The 23,045-nt window shown below is 32.3% G+C and overlaps 1 protein-coding gene across 2 annotated transcripts in view; it reads left to right on the top strand.

The window, feature by feature from the left end:
- Positions 1-16,694, top strand: part of LOC143252479 (uncharacterized) — a 39,644-nt gene extending 22,950 nt beyond the window's left edge. The window contains exons 5-10 of one of the 2 annotated variants that reach the window (XM_076504666.1): positions 4,138-4,197; positions 5,245-5,263; positions 8,123-8,244; positions 8,653-8,718; positions 13,649-13,873; positions 14,636-16,694. In XM_076504666.1, coding sequence (XP_076360781.1) covers positions 4,138-4,197; positions 5,245-5,263; positions 8,123-8,244; positions 8,653-8,718; positions 13,649-13,873; positions 14,636-15,073 — 930 coding nt within the window. In that variant the 3' untranslated portion in view covers positions 15,074-16,694. The remainder of the gene's footprint in view (positions 1-4,137; positions 4,198-5,244; positions 5,264-8,122; positions 8,245-8,652; positions 8,719-13,648; positions 13,874-14,635) is intronic. The other variant, XM_076504668.1, reaches the window with a different exon arrangement.
- The last annotated feature ends 6,351 nt before the right edge of the window (positions 16,695-23,045 follow it).

Genomic DNA, 23,045 nt, shown 5'->3' with positions numbered 1-23,045 from the left:
CTAAGTGTTGTGCTACTAATTACAGTTGCAGCATGTAATAAGGAAACTACATTATTGTTTAATCTAAATTCTATAAACACAGACAGCAGGCATCATTATAGCTAGTTATTTAAGTAATGACCACTAGGCCATACCATGACTACCTTAAGTATTGCAGAGCATTGTGCTAGTGGAAGTACTAAGTATGAGTTGAGTTGGTATGGTTTTGAGTTATTAAAAAGCTAGTGAGGATATTTGTTGATCATAAGGGAAGTAATTGGCTGACAAAATTCACCACAAGTTCTTGGACTACTTTGTTTACCAACAAGCATGTGAGACTGTTATATTGCCCACCCACACTAACATAGCCTTGTTGTCGTCTCCTGAATTGAGGGTTGAGAATCGGATGATGGGTGCTACCAAACATATTCACCGTTCCAGCCGTAAGGGCATTATAATTTCCAGTCTATTTCACTATTTGTATGTAAAAGATCATTCCTAACTTTGAAGCTAATGCTGGTGTCTGAAAAGACAACCAACATGGCAGTGGGAATCAAACAGGAGGTAACTGTGCCAGCCTGAAGGTGAACAAACTTTAACTACAGATTGTTCAAAAAGTCTGAAACCACATCCACTTCAACAGCTTTTACAGAATGTGTTCCACAAACTGTCCTCATAATTCAAAACAAGTTTGGATTAACAACAGGGTTAACTCAACCTTCTAATGCCTTGACAGTTCCATATTCAGTCACTTATCTGAAATTAAGAAAATCTGCAAATATTTCATGATTCCAGACTTTGCAGACATCCTGTAGTTAAAAATAATAACAGCAGAATTCCTAAACTTGGATATTTGGACTGATCAAAAACAGTAATAATCAGTAATATTTCTGTTAATTTATTATTTCTGATATAAATACATTTTATAATAATTTTGATAACTGATTAGTGTAATTGTTTAAACAAGGTAACTGTCAATTCTGGTGCTAAACTAATTCTAAAGTGTGGATAATTGCATTTTACAAGTGTTTTTGTGTATATCTTAGTTATATATTTGAAATATACATAAATATTTTATACGTGAGTTATGGTGATATAATAGTAGATGTTATTTTACTTTTTGGTTTCTATTAGGAATGAAAATATTTAATAGCAAAAAAGGATAATTTTGGAAGAGACAATTTATCATAGAAGTTTGAATTTCTTTTAAAAACAGATTAGCTTACCACTTTAGAAATACAAAAACAAGTCAAAGAATTAGAATCAAAATGGTTTTTAAACATTTACTGTGAATGTTCATCGATGTGAATATGGTTTAGTTTTCCTGTATAAAAATGTAGTAATACTTATGTAAATGATTTACCAATTATGGTAAAAAGTTATTTCCAATGTGCTTTAAGATATTTCTTTAAATTGAGAACAGTTCTTATGCTATTTATAATGCTAAATAAGTTAGAAGCTTGTGTCTAGCATAGCTGCTAGTTATTGTCATATACTGGTGTGTTGTATAGCTACTAGTTATTATCGTATGTACACGTGTCTAGTATAGCTATTAGTTATTGTCATATACTGATGTCTGGTATAGCTACTAGTTATTGTTGTATACTGAAGTCTGGTATAGCTACTAGTTATTGTCGTATACTGAAGTCTGGTATAGCTACTAGTTATTATCGTATGTACACGTGTCTAGTATAGCTACTAGTTATTGTCGTATACTGATGTCTGGTATAGCTACTAGTTATTATCGTATACTGATGTCTGGTATAGCTACTAGTTATTGTCGTATACTGAAGTCTGGTATAGCTACTGGTTATTGTCGTATACTGATGTCTGGTATAGCTACTAGTTATTGTCGTATACTGATGTCTGGTATAGCTACTAGTTATTATCGTATGTACACGTGTCTAGTATAGCTATTAGTTATTGTCATATACTGATGTCTGGTATAGCTACTAGTTATTGTCGTATACTGATGTCTGGTATAGCTACTAGGTATTGTCGTATACTGATGTCTGGTATAGCTACTAGTTATTGTCGTATACTGATGTCTGGTATAGCTACTAGTTATTGTCGTATACTGATGTCTGGTATAGCTACTAGGTATTGTCGTATACTGATGTCTGGTTTTGCTACTAGTTATTGTCGTATACTGATGTCTGGTATAGCTACTAGTTATTGTCGTATACTGAAGTCTGGTATAGCTACTAGTTATTATCGTATGTACACGTGTCTAGTATAGCTATTAGTTATTGTCATATACTGATGTCTGGTATAGCTACTAGTTATTGTCGTATACTGATGTCTGGTATAGCTACTAGTTATTATCGTATACTGATGTCTGGTATAGCTACTAGTTATTGTCGTATACTGAAGTCTGGTATAGCTACTGGTTATTGTCGTATACTGATGTCTGGTATAGCTACTAGTTATTGTCGTATACTGATGTCTGGTATAGCTACTAGTTATTATCGTATGTACCGCGTGTCTAGTATAGCTATTAGTTATTGTCATATACTGATGTCTGGTATAGCTACTAGTTATTGTCGTATACTGATGTCTGGTATAGCTACTAGTTATTATCGTATACTGATGTCTGGTATAGCTACTAGTTATTGTCGTATACTGAAGTCTGGTATAGCTACTAGTTATTGTCGTATACTGATGTCTGGTATAGCTACTAGTTATTGTCGTATACTGATGTCTGGTATAGCTACTAGTTATTATCGTATGTACACGTGTCTAGTATAGCTATTAGTTATTGTCATATACTGATGTCTGGTATAGCTACTAGTTATTGTCGTATACTGATGTCTGGTATAGCTACTAGGTATTGTCGTATACTGATGTCTGGTATAGCTACTAGGTATTGTCGTATACTGATGTCTGGTATAGCTACTAGTTATTGTCGTATACTGATGTCTGGTATAGCTACTAGTTATTGTCGTATACTGATGTCTGGTATAGCTACTAGGTATTGTCGTATACTGATGTCTGGTATAGCTACTAGGTATTGTCGTATACTGATGTCTGGTTTTGCTACTAGTTATTGTCGTATACTGATGTCTGGTTTTGCTACTAGTTATTGTCGTATACTGATGTCTGGTATAGCTACTAGTTATTGTCGTATATTGATGTCTGGTATAGCTACTAGTTATTGTCGTATACTGATGTCTGGTATAGATACCAGTTGTTGTTGCATACTGGTGTATTGACTGTTCTTTTCAGCATTTTCAGTGGAATATATATAATTTGTCTCAGTTTTTTTCTTTAGATGTCATCAACTATATTATTATTGTAAGCACCTTGTTTCATATTTTTTCAGATTTTATTTTATTACTTACCATAATGAACTTGTGTTTCCAACTGTAATATTAAGTTTATATTTCATTTACTCTTTATTGCCAGTCAGGATAATGAGATGTATTTTGTTTTTAATATTCAGTTTCTCTCCTTGGACGTGTTTTTCATGGTTTTATTTTGATGAGGCTAACCTTTAGTTTAAACAGTATTTCTGCCGGATCCAAGATCGAATGTCTGTTTATTATTTTAACATCACTATTCAAATATCTGTTGGTTTATTATTTTAACATATCACTATTCAAATATCTGTTGGTTTATTATTTTAACATATCACTGTTCAGATGTCTGTTGGTTTATTCTTCTAACTTGTATTATCACTATTCAAGTGTCCATTGATTGATTATTGTAATTTACATTATTACTAAACAAGCATCTATTGGTTAATTATTCTAGTATACAGTATCACTTTTCAAATGTCTGGTTGGTTATTTAAACAACTGTTTCTCCATTTACATTTGGCACTATTGTGAAAGTAGGTAAAAGAAACCAAGTCAGTATGAAGATTTGAGCAGGGATGTATGTCAGAAGGGGGGGGATAGGTGAAACCTATTTTTTAGGCAAATTATATAAAGAGTTGTTGTTTGTGAAGGGTAATATCATTAGAGGATTTATGATGCAGTAAATTAACATTTGAACCAAAATCTAATAAATTATCCATACATTTCAATGATATTTACCTTATTTTTGTTTCATGTATGTCCAGTACTCTGGTTAGTTTTGTATAATTTTGTGTACTTGTTGAGTTTTATTTGCTGCTTATTTCATGTTATTGATTAACAAATGGTTTTACTTCTCTAGGCTGAGAACATAGTATTAAAGGATAGAAAACTAAACATAGCACCAGCAGTTAAGAAACAGGTTTGTTTCAAAATATTTCCTTTTATTCTTTCTCTCTGATTACTAGATAGGAGGGCTTGGGTTTCATTTAGTCAAAAGGGTTCTGTAAAATATTGAAAAATGGATGATTTGGAAATAGTTTGTTTAGAAAAACATTTTCTATGCATAAGAGTTTGAGTGATAATTTTAAAAGGTTTAAATATTATCAGCATTATATGGTTTCCAGAGTAACAATAAAACACTGGAATCGGTCACTGTGTTTAGAAAGATATTTTAGTTCTCTACATAATCAGTAAGAGTATGTTAATGGATCGATCTTTAATTAATAAAATGAAAAGATTGTACTATTATTTTAGATCATGAAACAAAAACATCATTTTGCTATATTCGTGAATTCATTACACTGTACAACACAATTTTTGCTTCTTGAACACTGTTGAGCGTTCCTTAGATTTTTGGCTGCTGATCATGAAAATCACATCCAAATTTGCCCACCACATACCATTTCATCAAAATCTTCAGTTTCACCAGGACATTGCTACAATGGAAAAACAATATCTAGGCAACTGGAATCCGTCAATGCTTGCTGACTACTTTTGTACACTGCAACGTGATGCACCAGGCATTGAATGCAAATGAATATCAGGAGCAAAACACTTAATTATGTTGAACTTAATAGCGTATTAAAAACATAAACGCAATTAAATATATTATTGTTGGTAAACAATTAACTGTCTATTTCTTGAAGTTCCTACGTGATGAAGCAAAACCAAAACTATATTTGTGCATACCCACCTGTCACAATCAGCAAAAAACTTTTCAGGAAGCAAAACTTTTCAAAAAAAAAATTGTTTGCAGTCATTGGAGTAATTTTCATATTAAATCAGTTCTTTGAAGTGTAGCTCAATGGATTTTAAAAGTAAGATCATTTTGCTCTGAGTCATTTTTACTTGAACGTATAAAAAATCTCTAGTGTTTACATTGATTTAATTCAAATTTATCTTTTCAACTTTTTTGATTGGTGTTATATGAAAGGTGGTAATGGTATGACTTGTGTTCTATTTCCAGCCCTTCACCAGAGTTTACGGTAAGTTTAATTTGTGTCTAAATTTCCCATTAAACTTAAGACCAGAAAACCTACTTAACCTCATGTCCCTTTGTCAACACGTATCCTCTCAAGCTCCACGTGTGTTGTCATGAGGTTTTTCTGTTATATGGTCAGTCAGTAGTTTTCAGTATATTTTGAAATGCACTGAAGTTTTTAATTTTCACAACTGTCTTTTGAAAGTAAATCAAACATTTCTTTTTCTAAACAATTGAATTTTGTTTCTGGCCTACACTATATTTAAGATACTATATATTGTAAATATTTTTATGCTGTTTAAGATGCTTTTTATTTGGTGTTTTTGCAAGGTTTATTATTGTTTATAACTGTTATTGCTATACACCATGTACACCTACTGTACTGTAAAACATTTTTAATAAGATAGCCTGTAAAATACTAAAAATACTATAAGGGGAAACACCCAATAGGAACTTGTACCAATTCTGCACAACTAAAGTCTGGCAGAGGTTGGATGATAGTTATTACTGTAGTTTACCACTTTTGTTGCAAGTTATGAAAAGTTGTAGATTTTGAAGTCTGATATTCTATCAAAGCAGAGATAACCTTTAATGTCTTGGATACATTTACATATTTTCTAACTTTAGTGAGTTGTAGATCTTGTTTTTGCATTGAAATAATTAAGACCAGTAACAAAAGATTAACATGGTACCTTGTAAAAGTATCCACCTCTGCAGAGTTACCACATTTTGTTGCCATCTGAGCTTACAGTCATGAAACTTTCAAATGGAACAATATATTTAAAACCTACACAATCTATTCCAGACTGAAAGAGTTAAAAAATGTGAGTATTTTGGGTTTTCAAAGGAAATTAGAGTATGTTTAATCATATAATTATTCAACCCCTTTCTTACAGCAAACTTAAATCAGCTTAGATGTAAAAGATTAATTTGAAAGGTCACAAAATTAGTGTAATGGTCACTGTCTGTGTGACTTGACCTGAGAGTAAATACATCTGTTCAAACCACAACTTGCATAGTGATATGACAAACCAACCATGAAAACTCAATAGCTTTCCAAGTAAGTGCGGGATAAAGTGGTAGAGAAGCATAGATCACGAGAAGGTTACAAGAAAATTTCAAGGTTATCAATTGTCCCTTTGAAGTCCATCATTAGGAAGTGGAATGTATTTCATACCATCCAATCATTACCTAGATCAGACTGCCATTCCAAGCTAAGCAGCTGGGCAGGTAGGAAGCTGGTTATGGATGCAACTGTGAAGCTAACAGTGACTTTGAAAATTTTTCAAAGTTCCAATATTCTGGTCCCTGCGTGAAACTGGTCTGTATGGATGAGTGGCAAAAAAGAAGCCATTATTGAAAACAAATAATCTTAAATCTCGTATGGAGTTTGCATTAAGTCATATAAATAATATTAGACACATGTCAGAAGGGTTTTAGTCAAATGAGACAAAGATTAAGGTTTTTGGTCTAAATTCAGAATGTTACATCTGGCACAAGCCCAACACAGCACATCACTCAGTCAACACAATCCCAGCTGTCAAACATGATAATGGCATCATCGTGTTATGGGGATGTTCTCATCGGCAGGGACTGTAAAGCTTATCAGGATCAAGGAGAAAATGTATGATGCAAAGTAAATCTTAGAGGGGATCCAACTGGAGTAACCTAAGTTTTGAAACTTGGTCAAAAATAAATCCTATTGGAAACCTGCTGGAGTCAGCCAAGAGTCTAAAACTTGGTCAAAAATTCGCATTTCAGCAGAACATTGACCTGAAGTACAAAACCAATGCCACACTGGAGTAGTTTTATAAGAAGAAAGTGAATGTTCTGAAGTTACCAAGTCTGAGTCCTGATTTGAATCCAATAGAAGTTTTCCATGTTGAGATTTGAAGATAGCAGTTTATCAATGATCCCCAATAAACTTGTGAGAATTAGATCAATTTTGTCAGGAAGAGTGAGCAAAAAGTACACCATCTTGTTGTGGAAAGATGGTAGAGACCTATTTGGAAAGACTTGAAGCAGTAAATGCTGCCAAAAATACTTCATATTTTACCAAACCTCATTCACATATAATAGTCTTAAGTTTGATCATAAGTTTTGAATAAAGACAAATTAATTTTAAAAAATTGTTTATGCTATTTGTTTCATTAAAATGCAGCATTATTAGAATGAGAGTGTGAATACTATTGGCACTGTAATATATTTACCTCAAGGTCATGGTTATGAAACTCTCTCTTTCCCAGCTAACCTCATTTGTCACCATTACAGATTATTGGATCTATGAAGTGATGTTTCATCCAGCTGAATTGAATAATCCTTGCCTAGTGGTGAGAGATGGAACTACTTTTCACCAGAGATTTTATCACATCTTTGTTGCTTTTTATAGCTAGGAGACTTTTCCTGTGTTAAGTTCATAAACTGTTCTCTCATGTCATGTTAAATGGGAGTTTGAATATAAGTTTTGTACCTGTTTACAACAAGCAAAACTTTTGATATCAGGAATGGTAAGAAAAAGGCATGTTTCATTGTTAAACATTTTAACGCAACAGAAATTTCAAATTGTTTAGGTGCTAAATATAAGTATTCAAAAACATTAAGGTATGTGTGTTAACAATATGTAAAACAGGAATGCTTACTTATTGAGTTAATAAAATTTAGCAATTTAAAATAGTCACTTGTGATATGAAGCAACCTGAAAGGGTTAACAATGGTGAATTTCTTTGCAATATTGTATATTTACTGAACAGTGATTTATTGCTTTTGAAAAGTGCAGTTGAATATTTCTTCAGACAAGATTTGCTCAATACTCTAGTTGCTGTGCTATTATATTATTGTTTCAGGATTTTATTTCTTTTTCTAGATACACCAGTTGTGTCAAATGGATCCATGATTGTGTATCATAATGGAATTCCATACATTTACCAAAATCCGGGTTCTATTGTCCTCAACCCAGAACCAGCTTACCACTTTCAGCAGCCTCAGGTAAACAACACTACTTCAATTTATATCAGTTTTGTACTCTAGGTTCATGAATGTGTATCTTATGTTTGTACAAAGCAAGTGTTCTAGGTATTATCATTCATTGTTCTTACTGATGTTGAAATGAAACTTGTGATTAATTTTAGAAAGGTAAAATGTAATTTCTTTTTATCTATATTAATGTCAACTGATTATTTTATCTTGTATCTTGATGTATTCATTTACGATGTTCATGAGTTTGTGCTGGCGTGTGTGAAGGTATATGAAGGATTATTCTACTCTCGTGACTAAACATTTAAAAAGTACATTTTGTAGTTCCAAATTTGGATAACACTTTAGCATGTAACATATTATAAACTATAAAGCTAGTATATAGTTTTTGGTAATAAAATTATTGGTTTTAAAATCTAGGCTACCTACCCTATGATCTATGCTCAACCACTTTATCTACCTCAGCAGTACCAGTTTCACCATGTGGTAAGAAAGTGTTGTTTTAATAATGCCAGTGTCTCTCTGTTTTGTTTTATAACTACATGTTTAAATATCTTTATAGTACTGATATCATTCAAATTGATGGGCATTTTGTCCAGCAATGTATGAATTTAAGTATATGTTAATAGTTAGTTGTTTTGGTACAAAAAACAAATTTTTGATAAGAGCAAAAATATAATTAAGATTTAGTTTCATGTGGTTTTGCCTCTTTTATAACATTTACTGTTGATTTGGGATATATGACTTACAGAAACTTGCTGTTTTTAGAATCTGTGTACCTTAGTACACAGGGTTGCCTGTTTGATTTGTATTAGAGGGTAGACTAATTTGGGCAGTGAAGGGCTGCCTGTTTGATTTGTGTTAGAGGTTAGGCTAATTTGAATATTTAAATTCCAGTTTCTTTGGTTGAACAATGTTGTTCACCTAGAAAAACTAGTCTGTTATTCAAACCCTGGGATTCCTCTTTTGTTATATACATTGTTTTGTATTTATTTGCCCCAAGTCTTGTATCAAAAATTTGTTTAATTTTCAAAATTGTTATTTTTAGTGTTTTAACATCATACAAAAGATGTGTGTGACATTCATCATTGTATTGTCAGAAGAATAATTAAAAATTAACTTTAATAAACTAATTTATATTCTTTAAAACATGTCTAGAGATTTTCTCTTGAGCCCTAGAATAACATGAGTGTGGATGGTAATTTAATTGTCTTTTTCAAGAGTAAAAGAATACAAGTGTATAATAAGCAAAAAGAGACCAAATATTGAATATATTGTAACTAAGACAGAAAATTATTTGAAATACTGATTATAGTTCATCTTAGCCCAAGAATAGCTTCAGTTCTGTACGTTTTTTACTCTAGTGGGTGCAACACAACAGGTGGCTGTATGTGCTACTAATTACTAACCATAGTATTCATACCTTGTTGAAAAATAAATTTAGAAAAAGTGAACATTTTCTTTTTAAAAATATTTTTTACTGGGACGTACTGACTGGGAAAAGTGTTGAATATACTGACAGAAACTGTAATGTTTTTTTATATTAAAAGTTGTGCCCTTTATTGAAAAAATAATTGAAGAACGTTATTTTTTTCATGCTATATTTACATATTACATCAACAGATATAATCATACCTTCACATAAGTCCTAGTGAAAATCATGTTGTTGTGAGGAGAGTATTTAATATTTGTGTAAGACTGTTGGTGTGGGTTGAAAATTGTTTTTAATATTGTGTTCTGTGATGAAGAAATGGTTGCACATACTACAGTTGTTCTAAAATCTGAATCTTGAATACTTTTAACCCTTTTGCAAGAGGCTTGGTATAAAATACACAAGTTTGTATACACATTAAGTATTTATACTATAAATTTTAATACTGTGTGTGTATGTGTTTTCACAAAGTTTATTAGACTTTTAGTAAATATTAGATGTTTTTTACACTAAATATCAGTTGTTGTTTTTAAATGAATTTTTACTAAAGATTTATTTGTGAAAAGAGTGAGTCTGCTTCATTACTAGTTTAAGTGCAAGGTAATCTCTAAAACCTCTTAATTACATTTGTTTTTAATAAGACTCTTTTGTCTGTTTTCTCTACCCAAACTATGTATGTCTGCCAGTTTAACTGATCTCATAATCACCATAAAAAAATAAAATAAAGGAAATAAATATAAGCTATGCTTTGTTTTATTTAGAATGACTACAGATTATAACATAAAAATAAATATAAATGCTTATTCTAAATAACTAACATATATTTTATTGACCTTCCAGTTGTGTCCAGATAATGTTACCTAATTTGCACTGGTGTGTCCCACATTTACTCATGTTACCATATCCAGTAATATAAAACTGACCCATTAGTCTTTATGGAGTGTCCTATTTTTACTGTATTTTAGTGGTCTACTAATATTTTGTAATAGTTACATTAAAGTTATTATACAATATGTGAATGTGTATATAATATTATTATTTAGAAACAAGTTATTACATTTGTTTTTCTTAAATATGAAACAGTTAAAGAAGTAAAGCAAACAATTATCCATAGAAGAGCTCTTCTATGTAAAATATTTTCTCAACCCAAACGAGCCGTTTTTGCATATATTTCTCAACAAGTGGGTTTCTCGACATCACTGATCACAAACAATTATCCCTCTGAATTCAGTTGCTGCTTGATGTTACTAAGCCTTTTAAAATTGTATATGTAGTTGAATACCACAGAATTCTACTATAATTTATCAAACCTAGTAACTAAGTTATATATAGGTCTTAAAAAAAAAATGAATTTATGATTTTGTTATCCACATGTCATATGTTGAAATAAATGTATATAAGGGACTACTTCTAAAAATTGAAAGAGGGGAACAAAACCACTGTTTGATTCAGTACACAAGCCATATCTCAACAAAATAAAAAGATACAAGATTCTTGTTTTATATTCTAGCTTGTCAGTATTAGTAATTTCAGTTGCTATTTTGTACAAAGCTATAGTCTTAGTAATTTAACATCACAAACATCCAATTTTAACCAGTACTGCATTCAACATACAACGTGACTCACAAAAATTATTTAGATTTGTTCTTTTAATATTTACTTTAAAATTAAGAAATTACCTAATGTATAATGCTAAAATTTGAATTGTAATCTATAATTTGATACCACACTTGTTGCCAAATTCATAAAATAATAGTTTGATAAAATTTTGAATGCAAGTCAACAAACTCAGAGAAATGGCCTTTGACCTGTAACTTGCTTTAGTAGGGTTAAAGAGTAATATCTTCATGGATTTTTGTTTGTTGTGGCATTCAGTAGATGGTACATAGTTTTTATTTTGGGGACACACACACACACACATGCTACTTTTATTACTGTAAGATTACTGAGTAACAGTGTTAAATCTTAGAATTTTTGGTAAGATTTGTTTTTTTTCCACTTTGTTTTTTTATTTTTTGTTTTTAACTATTTATACACCAAGTAGCTTTTGGAACTGTTTATTTTTTTGTTACAAGGTTTCTAATATGTTACACAAAAATACCATTAATGTTACAGTTGATTTTTTCTGTTGTTGTGTGGGTCTTACATATGTTTTGTTTAGGAATTGAGTAATTTGTTTGGTCTACTTCTTATACTGAATATAGAAACAGATGAAATATGAAATTACTGGATTTGAATAGAAAATGTGGTCCACTAGTAGTTAATGATGTAAAAATGAACTAGTAACTTGAGGATTAAGCAATAAACTTGGTTCATAACTACTAGGTTAGAATAAACTTTGTTCACATACTTCCAACATAAGTTGTAACTACTAAGTTGTTGGCTTTTCAGTATTTACCACAATACTAAAAACTACTTCCTGTGAAATTAAAAGTTCAAGTCTTATAATTAGTGCCTTTCCTATCTTTTTGTTTTTACAGTGTATGTTAAGAAATGCTGTTTGTTTTGTTAAATATATTCATGCTTTATTCAAACTTCTACATATATGGATATTGTATATCTCTCTGATATGTATGTAATGGGTGTATTTTAATATCTCGTGTTTTAGAGCATGGTTTGTTTAGTTTTGCATGCTTCTTTTTGGATGCAGCAGCCATAGTATTGTAAGTTATATACAATATTTATATGTATGACGTGTACATTTATACAGAGGTATGTTGTACCTGAAGATTAATACAGTTCAGTTAATTAAATAAACATGAAGTGGTCAGTATAAGAGGTGACACTGAACATTTTAATATTTTGTTTGTCTAAGGACTTTTTCATACTGTTTAAGTTCTTATTGGTGATAATTCATTTTAAAACTTAAGTACGTTTTCATGTAAACTTGATTTGGTTTCAGAGGTTTTCTTCGTGTGCATTGTAAACTTAGTTGTCATTATAATATTTTGAAATGTGACTTGCTCTTACCAAGTTAAGTGTTTTTATTTGTTAGATTTCCATATTGGCTTAATATTGTCTTTAAATATAGACATAGTTAACAAAAGTTAACTGAAGTTTATTTATTAGAGAAATAAAAGTTTATGCATTATCTTATTTTATTGTATCTTTCATAACTCCTTTTATTCTATATAACTGTGTAGTTGAATGTTACTTAAAGAATTTGAATAATGATCAACATCTACTGAGTTTTTTTTATTATTTATTTATTGATGGTGTGCAATTTGGAATAAACATTTATATATTAAATTAGATATTGGTGTGCCACGTGTATTTACAAAACATTTATGACTAAATGCAAGTTAGACTACAATGAATGTTTTTAAGTGCACAGTTTTAAAACTTCATTCAGAAACTGTCACCAGTGTTAAAACATCCTATGTGTTAAGTAATCCTCAAGAGGGGTGATAAAAGTAGTATTATGTTGAAATTAACCCTATGACTACAAGGAATTTAAGAGATATTGTGGTACATGTGAACTGAATGTTAGTGTGGTGCTGGTACTTTGGTATTGAATGTACATCAATATTGTATGTAGAGATTGAGTAAAAGTAGTTAATTTATAGGTGGTGTTCTAGTGTACCATTCCACAGAACTTGTTATAAATGTTCAGTAAGTTTACACACTAATTTTATTTTTCTTACAATTTGTTTTTATCTATGTACAAGTTTTTCAGTGAATAGATTTGAGAAGTATCATAGTCAGTAATGTTCTAGTACTTTGAGTCATCTAGCAGTCTTTGGGCCTGCCTAATTGGCAACTTGCGTGTTAATTTGGTTTTGGTGAAACTTTTAATAAGGTGTATATATGTGAGTGACCTGGTAATGTTGTTAATTTTAAAATTACATGTGCTACAGACTATAGAGCTTTTCTGTTGTTGTTTTTTTTAAACCCAAACTTCCAGCATGTGAATACTTAAATTGAAATAGTTGTTCACTGGTTAAAGTTTCAAACAGTAACAGAACCTCCTGTTTCCCTCAACAGACTCCTGGTGTTCCCACACATTGTGTCTATCCACCAACTGCTACCCATCCTTCGGCCAGTACCTCGGGATCCACTCCCGAGATGTATCAAATTATAACTGTCCCTGTTTCTTCCAATCCTCTTTCAGGAACATCCCCTTACACAACAAATCAGGCAGCCACAACTGGCCCCATTCATGTCTTAGAACATCCAGAGAACTCCCACTCAGAAGGAGCAGCAGCTGAGGTAAGCTAACATGGAAACTTTCATTAATGCAGTGTTTTATTTTTGGTGTGTATATATATTATCTGTTGCCAGAAGTCTCTCTTGACATTATAATTTGTGTATTTTAAATGTTTTAGCATCACTTGTATGCATTTTACAAGTAGGATTTAGTTTAAAATGTCAGTATTGTGATACCCCATCTCCCTAGATTATCCTTTCCAGTTTTGCCATTAGATGCATAACTTTTCATACCTTATTTTAAATAGTTAAGTACACAATGTGAAACAGTAGTGTGTGTGTGTGTGTGTGTGTGTGTAGAGATCAGTGTGTATGTCATGACCTTCTCTTTTTAGTTTCATTCATAACTTTAGTTACACAACTATTATTTATGTATGTCATTCAAACTTTAAACATTTTAACTTTCTTACTTAAATATTTCATTTTGAAATTAAGTTCTGTTTCTTCATTTCCCTACTACATGACATTTCAAATTACTCATTCAACATTGTTTCTCTATCACCATATGTTTTCTTGCATGAGTTTTGCATGAGAAGCACTTCTTGTATATGTAATACATGTATAAATATGGCTACAAGTGACTACTGTTATGTAGCACGAAAACTGTGTAGAACATGTATGAACATGGCTACAAGTGACTACTGTTTATGAGGCAGGAAAAGGACTGGGGGAGTTTTGTGTGTAATATATTAAAAAAGTATCAGAACCTTGTGTTTCAGTAAACCTTTGTCCTATGTATTTATTCTAAATGTAGTTCTTTGGTAGCAGGAGAATCGAGTGTCCTACTCTTCAAGACCAAATTCTGCCAGTGAAGCAGTTTGTGGGAGCCCTTCCAACATGGTTGCATCTGTAAGAGTTACTATGACTGGAAACCCAATGATGCAAGGTGCTGGAGATGCCACAAGGGGATACACCCTAACTGAAAATTGTGGCCACCAGCCTCAGTTTTTGTCTAAGGCTGTCAGTGGTGTCACTGTCATGGCTTATCCGGCACCAGTTGTCCTTGCTGGTTCTACATCACTGTCCAAAATTTCTGCCGAGAAAGGCTATGGGGCCGTCAGCGACTGTAATATTTCCAGCAACGTGGCTGCCGAAGCTCTAACTCCACCACCAACTCCCATTACTCGTACAAGTCAGAATGGAAGTAGAATTAATGCTCTTGTGAAGGAGATGACCAATCAGTTGCAGACCTTTAACTTATAAAATGTGGACTTGTTTTCTTGTAAACTAGTTTTAAACCATGAAATTTTGTACATTCTCAATGCTCTAGTCAAAAGTAAAGGTACCAAAGGTTAAGTATATTTTTACCTAACTGGTGAAGAGTGTTTTTAGACACTGCATCCAATTTCTAAAGGAATCTTTGTAGAAATTTAATTAAACTTAGCATCCCTGAAGTGGTTAGAAATAATATACAAAACTGTATATATTTATATTTATTGAAATGGCATTATTAGGTACCAAATTTAAGAGCCTACTCTATTGTTTGGTTGTAGAAGTTACTTTAATAGATAGAAACTAGTGGGCCTTATTGGGTTCATTTGGAAGTTTCTTTAACTTCTACTTGTTGCTTGGCCTTATTTACAATTTCTTGAATAGCTACAAAAATAATAATGGGCCTTGTTTTTAAGGTTCATGTCTAGATAGTAATTTAATGCCTCCCAAAGTAATGGGATATTTAGACATTAAGGCTTATGTCTAAAAGTTGCCTTAATGCCTAATAATAATAATTTGCCTGGATTAGGGGTTATGTCTAATTATTTCTTTGATACTTTTAAAAAGTAATAGACCTTATTTAGGCTACATGTCTAAAAATTACTTTAACCAACAGAAAGTTTTAGGACTTGTGCCTAAGATTTTAACACCTACAAAAATAATGAACCTTGTTTTAAGGCTCATGTCTAAAAGTTACTTGAACACCTTAAGAAATAATTGGCCTTGTTGTAGATTTTGCATCTTAAAGTTGTGTTAGCCCCTACAAAAATAATAATGGGCCTTATTTAAGGGCACATGACAAAGTTACTTTAACACCTACAAAAATAATGGGCCTTGTTTTAGGGCTTGTGAAAACTAACACAAGTTAATGGTCCATGTTCGTGGTTAATTTATCAAAGTTTTCTTCAATATTTAAAATTAATTTTTGTTCTTGAATTTTGCACAGTTATTGTCTTCCACCTCCTATTGAAAAGTTAATGAAACAGGACTGATAGTTATTTTCATTTTTCTGGCTTAGTTTTAAAGAACTGCCAGTAGTTGTTTTTTTTTTTCTTCATAAAATTAGTGTAACCTGTTAAGACAGCTCTTCTTAAATGTAAACATCTTCCTCTTGTTAAATTGGTGTTTCACCACTAGTCTGTAATATTCAGAATGTTGTTTCTACATAAACTACTTTTCGGTGTTATTGGTCCTATCATAACGCCTGTTACAAGATCTTAAATGTAAACTTGAAAGAAAAGAAAAAAACGATTTGCACAGTTTTCCTCAGTGTCTGTGATATTGTGTGATAATACTCAATAATGTTAGTAACAGCTAATTTTTGTAATGTCTTTTTTCTATTTGATAAAAATTGATACATGTTGGATATATAAGTTGATTTTATAACATTTTATATAAAACTTAAAAAAAGCTTTTAAACATTTCTTACAATTTGTGACCTTCTAGTCAAAGTATATCAGTCTTGATGAAAATATAAATTTCTGGTCATTGAAAGTATGCTCTTAACATATATAACAATATGTTTGTCAAATGTTACTGTATGTGCCTTAAAGTACCCAAGTGGATTACAGATTACGTTTAAAGAAACAAATAAAAGATTTATTGAAACCTATGCAGAGTTGTCTTGGTACAGAAGGAAAGATTGCACATTTGTCTGCAAACATTCACTACTATATTTTTTGTGATGGATTGGCACTATGATAGATCTCTGGATTTGCAAACTTTTCGGCTGGGCTTAAATCTGTAAAATGCAAAGTAATGTAACTGGTGTATCTTCCCCAAGTCTGAGGATCTATTAATCACTCCAGTAGGTTTAAAAGAAGCATCTATTTGTTTGTTATTTGGCTTTAATTTGTTTCTGTAACTATATTTTAACCTGTTTTTTGTTTTAAGGATCTCCTCAGTTGGGTGTCTGCATCCTTTCCTTGAATATATGAAATCTTTTTCACCCATTTACCTACAGGTTTGGTCTGAAAGGGTGTTTCCTACTCTTTGGAATGCATGAGCTTAAGCTGCTTGCCTGCAATATTTTACCATTTCATTGATTTTCTAAGTCATTGATCTATGGGTATCTTTGCCTGCTGTCAATCCTTTGAAGTCAAGCTACTCCTGTCCTGTTCTCTGTTCTTTTGTTTCTGTTTGTTGCTCTTCCTCTGGCACATCTAGCAGTTGCAGCTCTTAGCATTGACTCTTCATTTTAATCTGGGTCTTGTCAGCACCTGCCTCTTTCATTAGTTTCATTTATTCAACATTTTTAAACCTGAGGTTCTGCACATCCCTTCTTGTTTTATTTTCAGAAACCAGTGCCCTCTTTTTTTATGGCAGTGGAAGCTATAGAACCCCACTAAGAGCATATTATCTTTTCTGTAAAGTTGGGAGTTTGGCATGTTTTCTGCTGATTTTTTAAATTTTTTTGTTCCATTTGGATGACCTCAATCTGTGTTGGGTTTTGTCTTTTAGGATGTTTTTAATCAGTGTAGACATACCCCCCCCCCCATCTTCCAGTCTGTGCTTGGTAGTTTTCAGTTCTGTGCCCTTCCCTCAGCCTAGCTACAGTTCCTTATGTTTTCAGTTAAATCATATGTTCCTTTGCTCACTACACAAATTTCGTAGGCCTTCATTTCCATTACAGCATAGTTGATTTCTTCTGGCCCTACCTTGACAGGAATAGGTGATTGTTTCCTTCATTCTTTCTCTCACCTGAGCTAGCTGGTCTAACTTTCCAAGTTTATTTTGATTTTTCACTCAGTTTCTTGCCCATATGGAAGTTTCAACTGTTGAACAAGCTCAACCAACTCCCTATCATGTTCATGCCATGTGGACTTAAGTATCCAAGGCACTTTTTCTCTCACTTAAGGACTAAGACTTCTTTTAGAACTCTGAGCCTTTTAAGTCATGTATATGTTCTTCCCTTTCAATGAACTATGGAGGACCATTGGAGCATGTCCGATCCTTGTGATCCTACCATCTGTGCATCCCTCTGTCATATTGATTTGGATGCTTCAGCAGCCAGGATATACACCAATTCCTTTTTTTGGTTGGGGTGGTTCTCAGGACCATCACTTTGTCTAGAGTCTGTTCTTCTGAAAGGCATTCTATACATATTATCAGCTTTGGAAATAGAAATTACTGAAGAGAGGAAGCCACATAAGATGATTACAACAATCATAAACTCAAGAAAGGAAACCCAGGTTCTGAGATTGGATGCTTACTTAGCAGTTTATCAAACATGGAATTGTCAGAATGGATCACCACGTAATATATTTTGGCTCTGGGACTTGTACTTGGTAATGGATTGATTTTCTCACCTTGATGGTATCCATCCCATAAAAGTGGTTTTTGTTCCCATTTCTGAACCCATCAGATGCATATGTTTTATACTTATGACTTTGTGTAGTACTTTTATCATGTTATACTTTGTGCATCCAGAATGGCAACTGTTTAGTCAAAGCTTGTATAAAAGCTTTGAAAACAATGAACAGCATCATTTGGTGTTCCAGTCCAATTCTGTCTGGATAAAATCATTCCACTATTCCATCCATGTATCCTGTAAGTAACAGTATTTCAAAGAAATGTACAATTTTCTTCAATTATTTTATTGTGTAACTTATATTATTGCCAGAAAGAATGTAATGTTAGGTAGTTTTAAAATTAATGGATGTGTGAAAATTGTTTAATCACATAAGAAGTCCCACAGATTAGAACTTGAGAGTTGACTATATGACTTGCAAATATTAATATTTCTGATTTGTGCATTGTCTTGGTGATTTCCTTATTGTCATCTAAATATCCTTTATCCAGTGATCTATGTCAATGCCACTCATTGCATATCCTTGAATTTTAAATATCTTTGTTTTTCTCATATTAATGCCACTAACTTTGTATCCTTTTGTTTTTAAATATTGATATATTTTTCTCATGTTAATGCCACTAACTATGTATACTTGCTTTAATTATCTTGTTTGATGTGATATTTTCTTATGTTAGTGCCCATTATGAATATCATATGCTACATGTTCATATTTTACTGTGTCTATCTTTAGAAACTGCTCCATTTGTATCTATTAATTCCACATTTTTTGCAGCCCATACTATCCGATTCCTATAGAATTCACATATTCCAGTTGTACACACACTTTAATTCCCCAACGTAACTTCTTGCATTTGAGGTATTTGTCACATTATTTTTCTTGTTTTGTTGAAAAAAGTATATTTTTGTTTGATAAAAGGTATAAAATAACCTAAAACAAATCCAGTTACTTTGCTGGCATTTTAAAAATGGCTGTATATGTTGTATTAACATTAGCATGCCACCTCATACCCCCTGATGTTGACAATCTAGGGTATAAATTGTGTTGGGGTCTTATCACATCTTTAAAGTTTGTGTTAACAAGCTTATTCATGCTACAACTGAATGGTATGGATCTTGACTAGAGACTCAGTGTAGTTTCTATTGCAAAGGCTCTGTTATATAGTTGCCATATCCAAACAATTCCATTTCTTTCTGCATGCTTTCCATAACCTGTCTAGTGTCTAAGTGTGGTGATTTTTTTCAGTGTCTTACAGAAATCCATATGCACAGCATTTGATGAGTTAACCAGTACATCTTGAAATGGAATAGAATGAACACTCATTCCATTCTGCTGCTGCTATAGTTATATTATATAATGGTTGAACAGAAGTTATTCCTGGAAGACTTATCTTAGCAAATTCAATTATCTTGTCTCCAAATGGAGACTTTTCTTCAAGTATGTGTCCTGTTACATATGGACACCTTTTCCATTGAACTTTTCATACTTGGTTACTCTTCATTTAGTAGATATCTTCCATAAATAGTGTACAACTTGTCTCCCAAGGTGATACATATTCATTGGTTTTCCAGTTTCATTAAGCATAAGTAATATCTTCTATCTGTATAATCTGAATATATGAATCTGATTTATTGGAATGTGCTCTTCCAATTTCAAAACGAGATTTTCAGTGCCATCACATTATCTGTAAAATGTTGTCAAAATGTAGTTTTTTATATATATGCTGTTTCACCATAACTATACCAGAAGTTGTGATGTATTTGGATATTAAATATTTTCATCTAATCTGTTTCAACCCTATTTAAGCGATTTTACTTTCTTTAGCATTAATGAGCTAAATGAACTGAGAACAATTTTTTTTTTCAGCTCTGCTCCTACTGTAATGTTATTAAAATATGATGGATCTTGTTTGTTGTTGTAGACCACTTTTCTTTGATAGGGGAGGTGTTAAAAATGTAAAAATGTTTATTTTGACAAATTGAAATCATGTTATCCATACTTGCATTACATTGTGTAACACCCCCACCACCCAGATATTTGCTATTGTAAGTCTGTTAATTTACCAATTTCCTACTGGGGTAATAGTTTAAAATTGATTTTTGAATGAAAACAAAAAGGTGGTGAAGACAAAAGCCTCAAAATTGGCTGCTACTTCTTAAACTAGTCAATGTTCCCTGCTGGTAATAACCTGCAGTTGGGTTGAGTATGTGCTCCTCAAACAATATACAGAAGAGGGAAAAATGTATAATAATTCTTAAACATGTGGTAGGAAATGGTAAGCTGTCTCATTGGATTAGTGACCTTGCTTAAACTTTTAGAAAACTTCACCTAGAGAAGATGGACATCATGTTTGTGAAAAAGGGATGCATGTATTGATGTTATTCAGCTGATCACATTTCTGGGTGCAATATAGTTGGTATGAAGAGGGGACTTTTACAAAAATGTTAATTCTATATATCTTGTACATAATCTTATAAAATTCAAAATCGAGTATTATCAAATGAGCTTCCTCGACATACAATATTAATTTTGTATATCTTTTGGGGCTGCAACCATACCTGTAATTGCATGACTAAGTGTGAAGCAATGAGTACTTAAAACCACAAGCATGAGCCTACTGACATGATTAAACATTTCACATTTATTCAACCATCTCCAGTTTTTCAGTATGTGATGCATATGTAAGTAATGAACACTAACTAATTCTCTAGAAAATGCTCAAAATTTCAGAGTTTATCCCATAATATCTCAACTCAACACCTTTCTTAACCTTGCATTCAAGATTAAAATTACACATTCAAAGTTCACTATCCATGATTTCATTTAATTAGAGGCTGGTCATGTATCAAAAGGACTAAGGTTTGTACCACAGTACTGTCATACAAGTTGTGCACATTTGGCTGTGGTGCATTATATGAGTGATAGTCATTCCTCTTAATTAGTTGAAAATAAGGCAAAGCTCTTGCTATGGTAGTTCTTACTGACTAATGGTATCTATTTGGTCAGCCATTGGTGATTGGAGACAGCTACACTTGAATCTAAGGGTGCTATTACCTGGCAGTTTATGCAACATGTTCAGGTCAAGTTTACTAGTGTAGTTAATTACAGAAATTTGTCAATCAAGGGGGAATTGGCAACTTGTTTGACATGAATATGTACATGTGTGTATTTAGTATTATGAGTTAGTTTCAGGGTGGTACTTTCATAGAAAGTTTTTCTCTTAAGATTCTATAAAAACCTGCAATTGTGGGAGGTTTGACGGAACATTTTTAACAGAGTTAAACTGAATTACTTTGATTTTGTCTGTGGGAGAACAACATTTATTCATCTATCAAAGCAAAATTCAATGTGTAAACAAGAGAGAAATGGCACCTTTATCTTTTAGAAATTTGCAGATCTCTGTAAGGACCTCAACTTTGTTCTAGACAGAGAAAACATTATATACAAAGTTCTACAAGGCTATTCCTCTCAGGATGCACATTACTTTTGGTTGTTCCCATAGAAAAATAAGGGAGGTGATATACTCGAGGCATCACCCAACCTACCAAAGTAAAATATCACCTGCCTTTACATCTTATATTTTACTTTGTACCAATCATACTTGTGAAAAAATAAACTTGATACCATATGTAATTAAACAAAAGAGAGTCATTTGGTGTTAAATCTACGTGTACTTCTCTGTATGAATATTTTAAACTTGATGATTGTAAGAGTTAAAGAGTAGAAAATGTTTGTCTGTACATCATAAATTCATACTCTTGGAACACCAGAATGATGTACAAAAGTTGTTTCTGGCTTCCCCAGTAGTTACATACCACAATATTTATGCTACATAAAGGCAACTTTGGAAAACAGTTATAAATATTTGAATGAAGTTATTTATGCAGGTGAGGAAACATGAAAGTTAATCCTACCACACATGCACATTCAGCAAATCTTATCAGTTGATTTGTTTAGGTGTTTGTCAGACAAGGGCTGCCTATGATATATAATGAAAAATGCAGTTTCTAATTTTTATTTAAAAACATGACTGATAGCCTATATTGAAAAATGCATTTTTTTAGGTTTAACTGTTTAGGAGTGTAAAAAATAAACCACACTTTTGGGGAAATAAACAGTAGGATAAGTACTAGGATCCTAATTTCAATACTTACGGTTGTCGTCTTCAGTCCTGCAGTCTTCTGTGAAGGTTTCTGACGTCACAGTTTAAGTGATACTTAATTGTGAAATTCCTACAAGGCCATAGTTAGGAAACAGTTCACCTTGAAGTACCCTTCATGGATGTTAAGGTTAAGTATGCATTTGATAATTTTCATTGTTACATATCACTGTGGCTGATTTTCTTGTTCATAAGGTAAACAAGGTCTTGTAATATGTAGAAATAATTGATATAGCAAGAAAATCTTCCCCCGACAACTCTGTGAAGTGTGGTGCCATCTGTGTGTGAGATCTCCTGATCATTACTGAGGTAGTGTCTATGGTGATATGGCATAAAATGGTAATTTTGAATAAGAAACAAAAGGGGTAAGAAGCTAATAGTGGCAGTTGCACTTACCTTGTGTCACATTAGGTGCCCAGCTGAAGTTTAACCAATGAACCACACCTTCTGCCATTCTGATACAACCACATTGGTATCCAGTGATTGGGCAGCC

This window comes from Tachypleus tridentatus, chromosome 6 (genome assembly GCF_004210375.1).
Source record: "Tachypleus tridentatus isolate NWPU-2018 chromosome 6, ASM421037v1, whole genome shotgun sequence".
Classification (NCBI taxonomy): Eukaryota; Metazoa; Arthropoda; class Merostomata; order Xiphosura; family Limulidae; genus Tachypleus; species Tachypleus tridentatus.
Note: the sequence above shows the minus strand (reverse complement) of the source record. Positions and strands in the feature narration are given on the sequence as shown.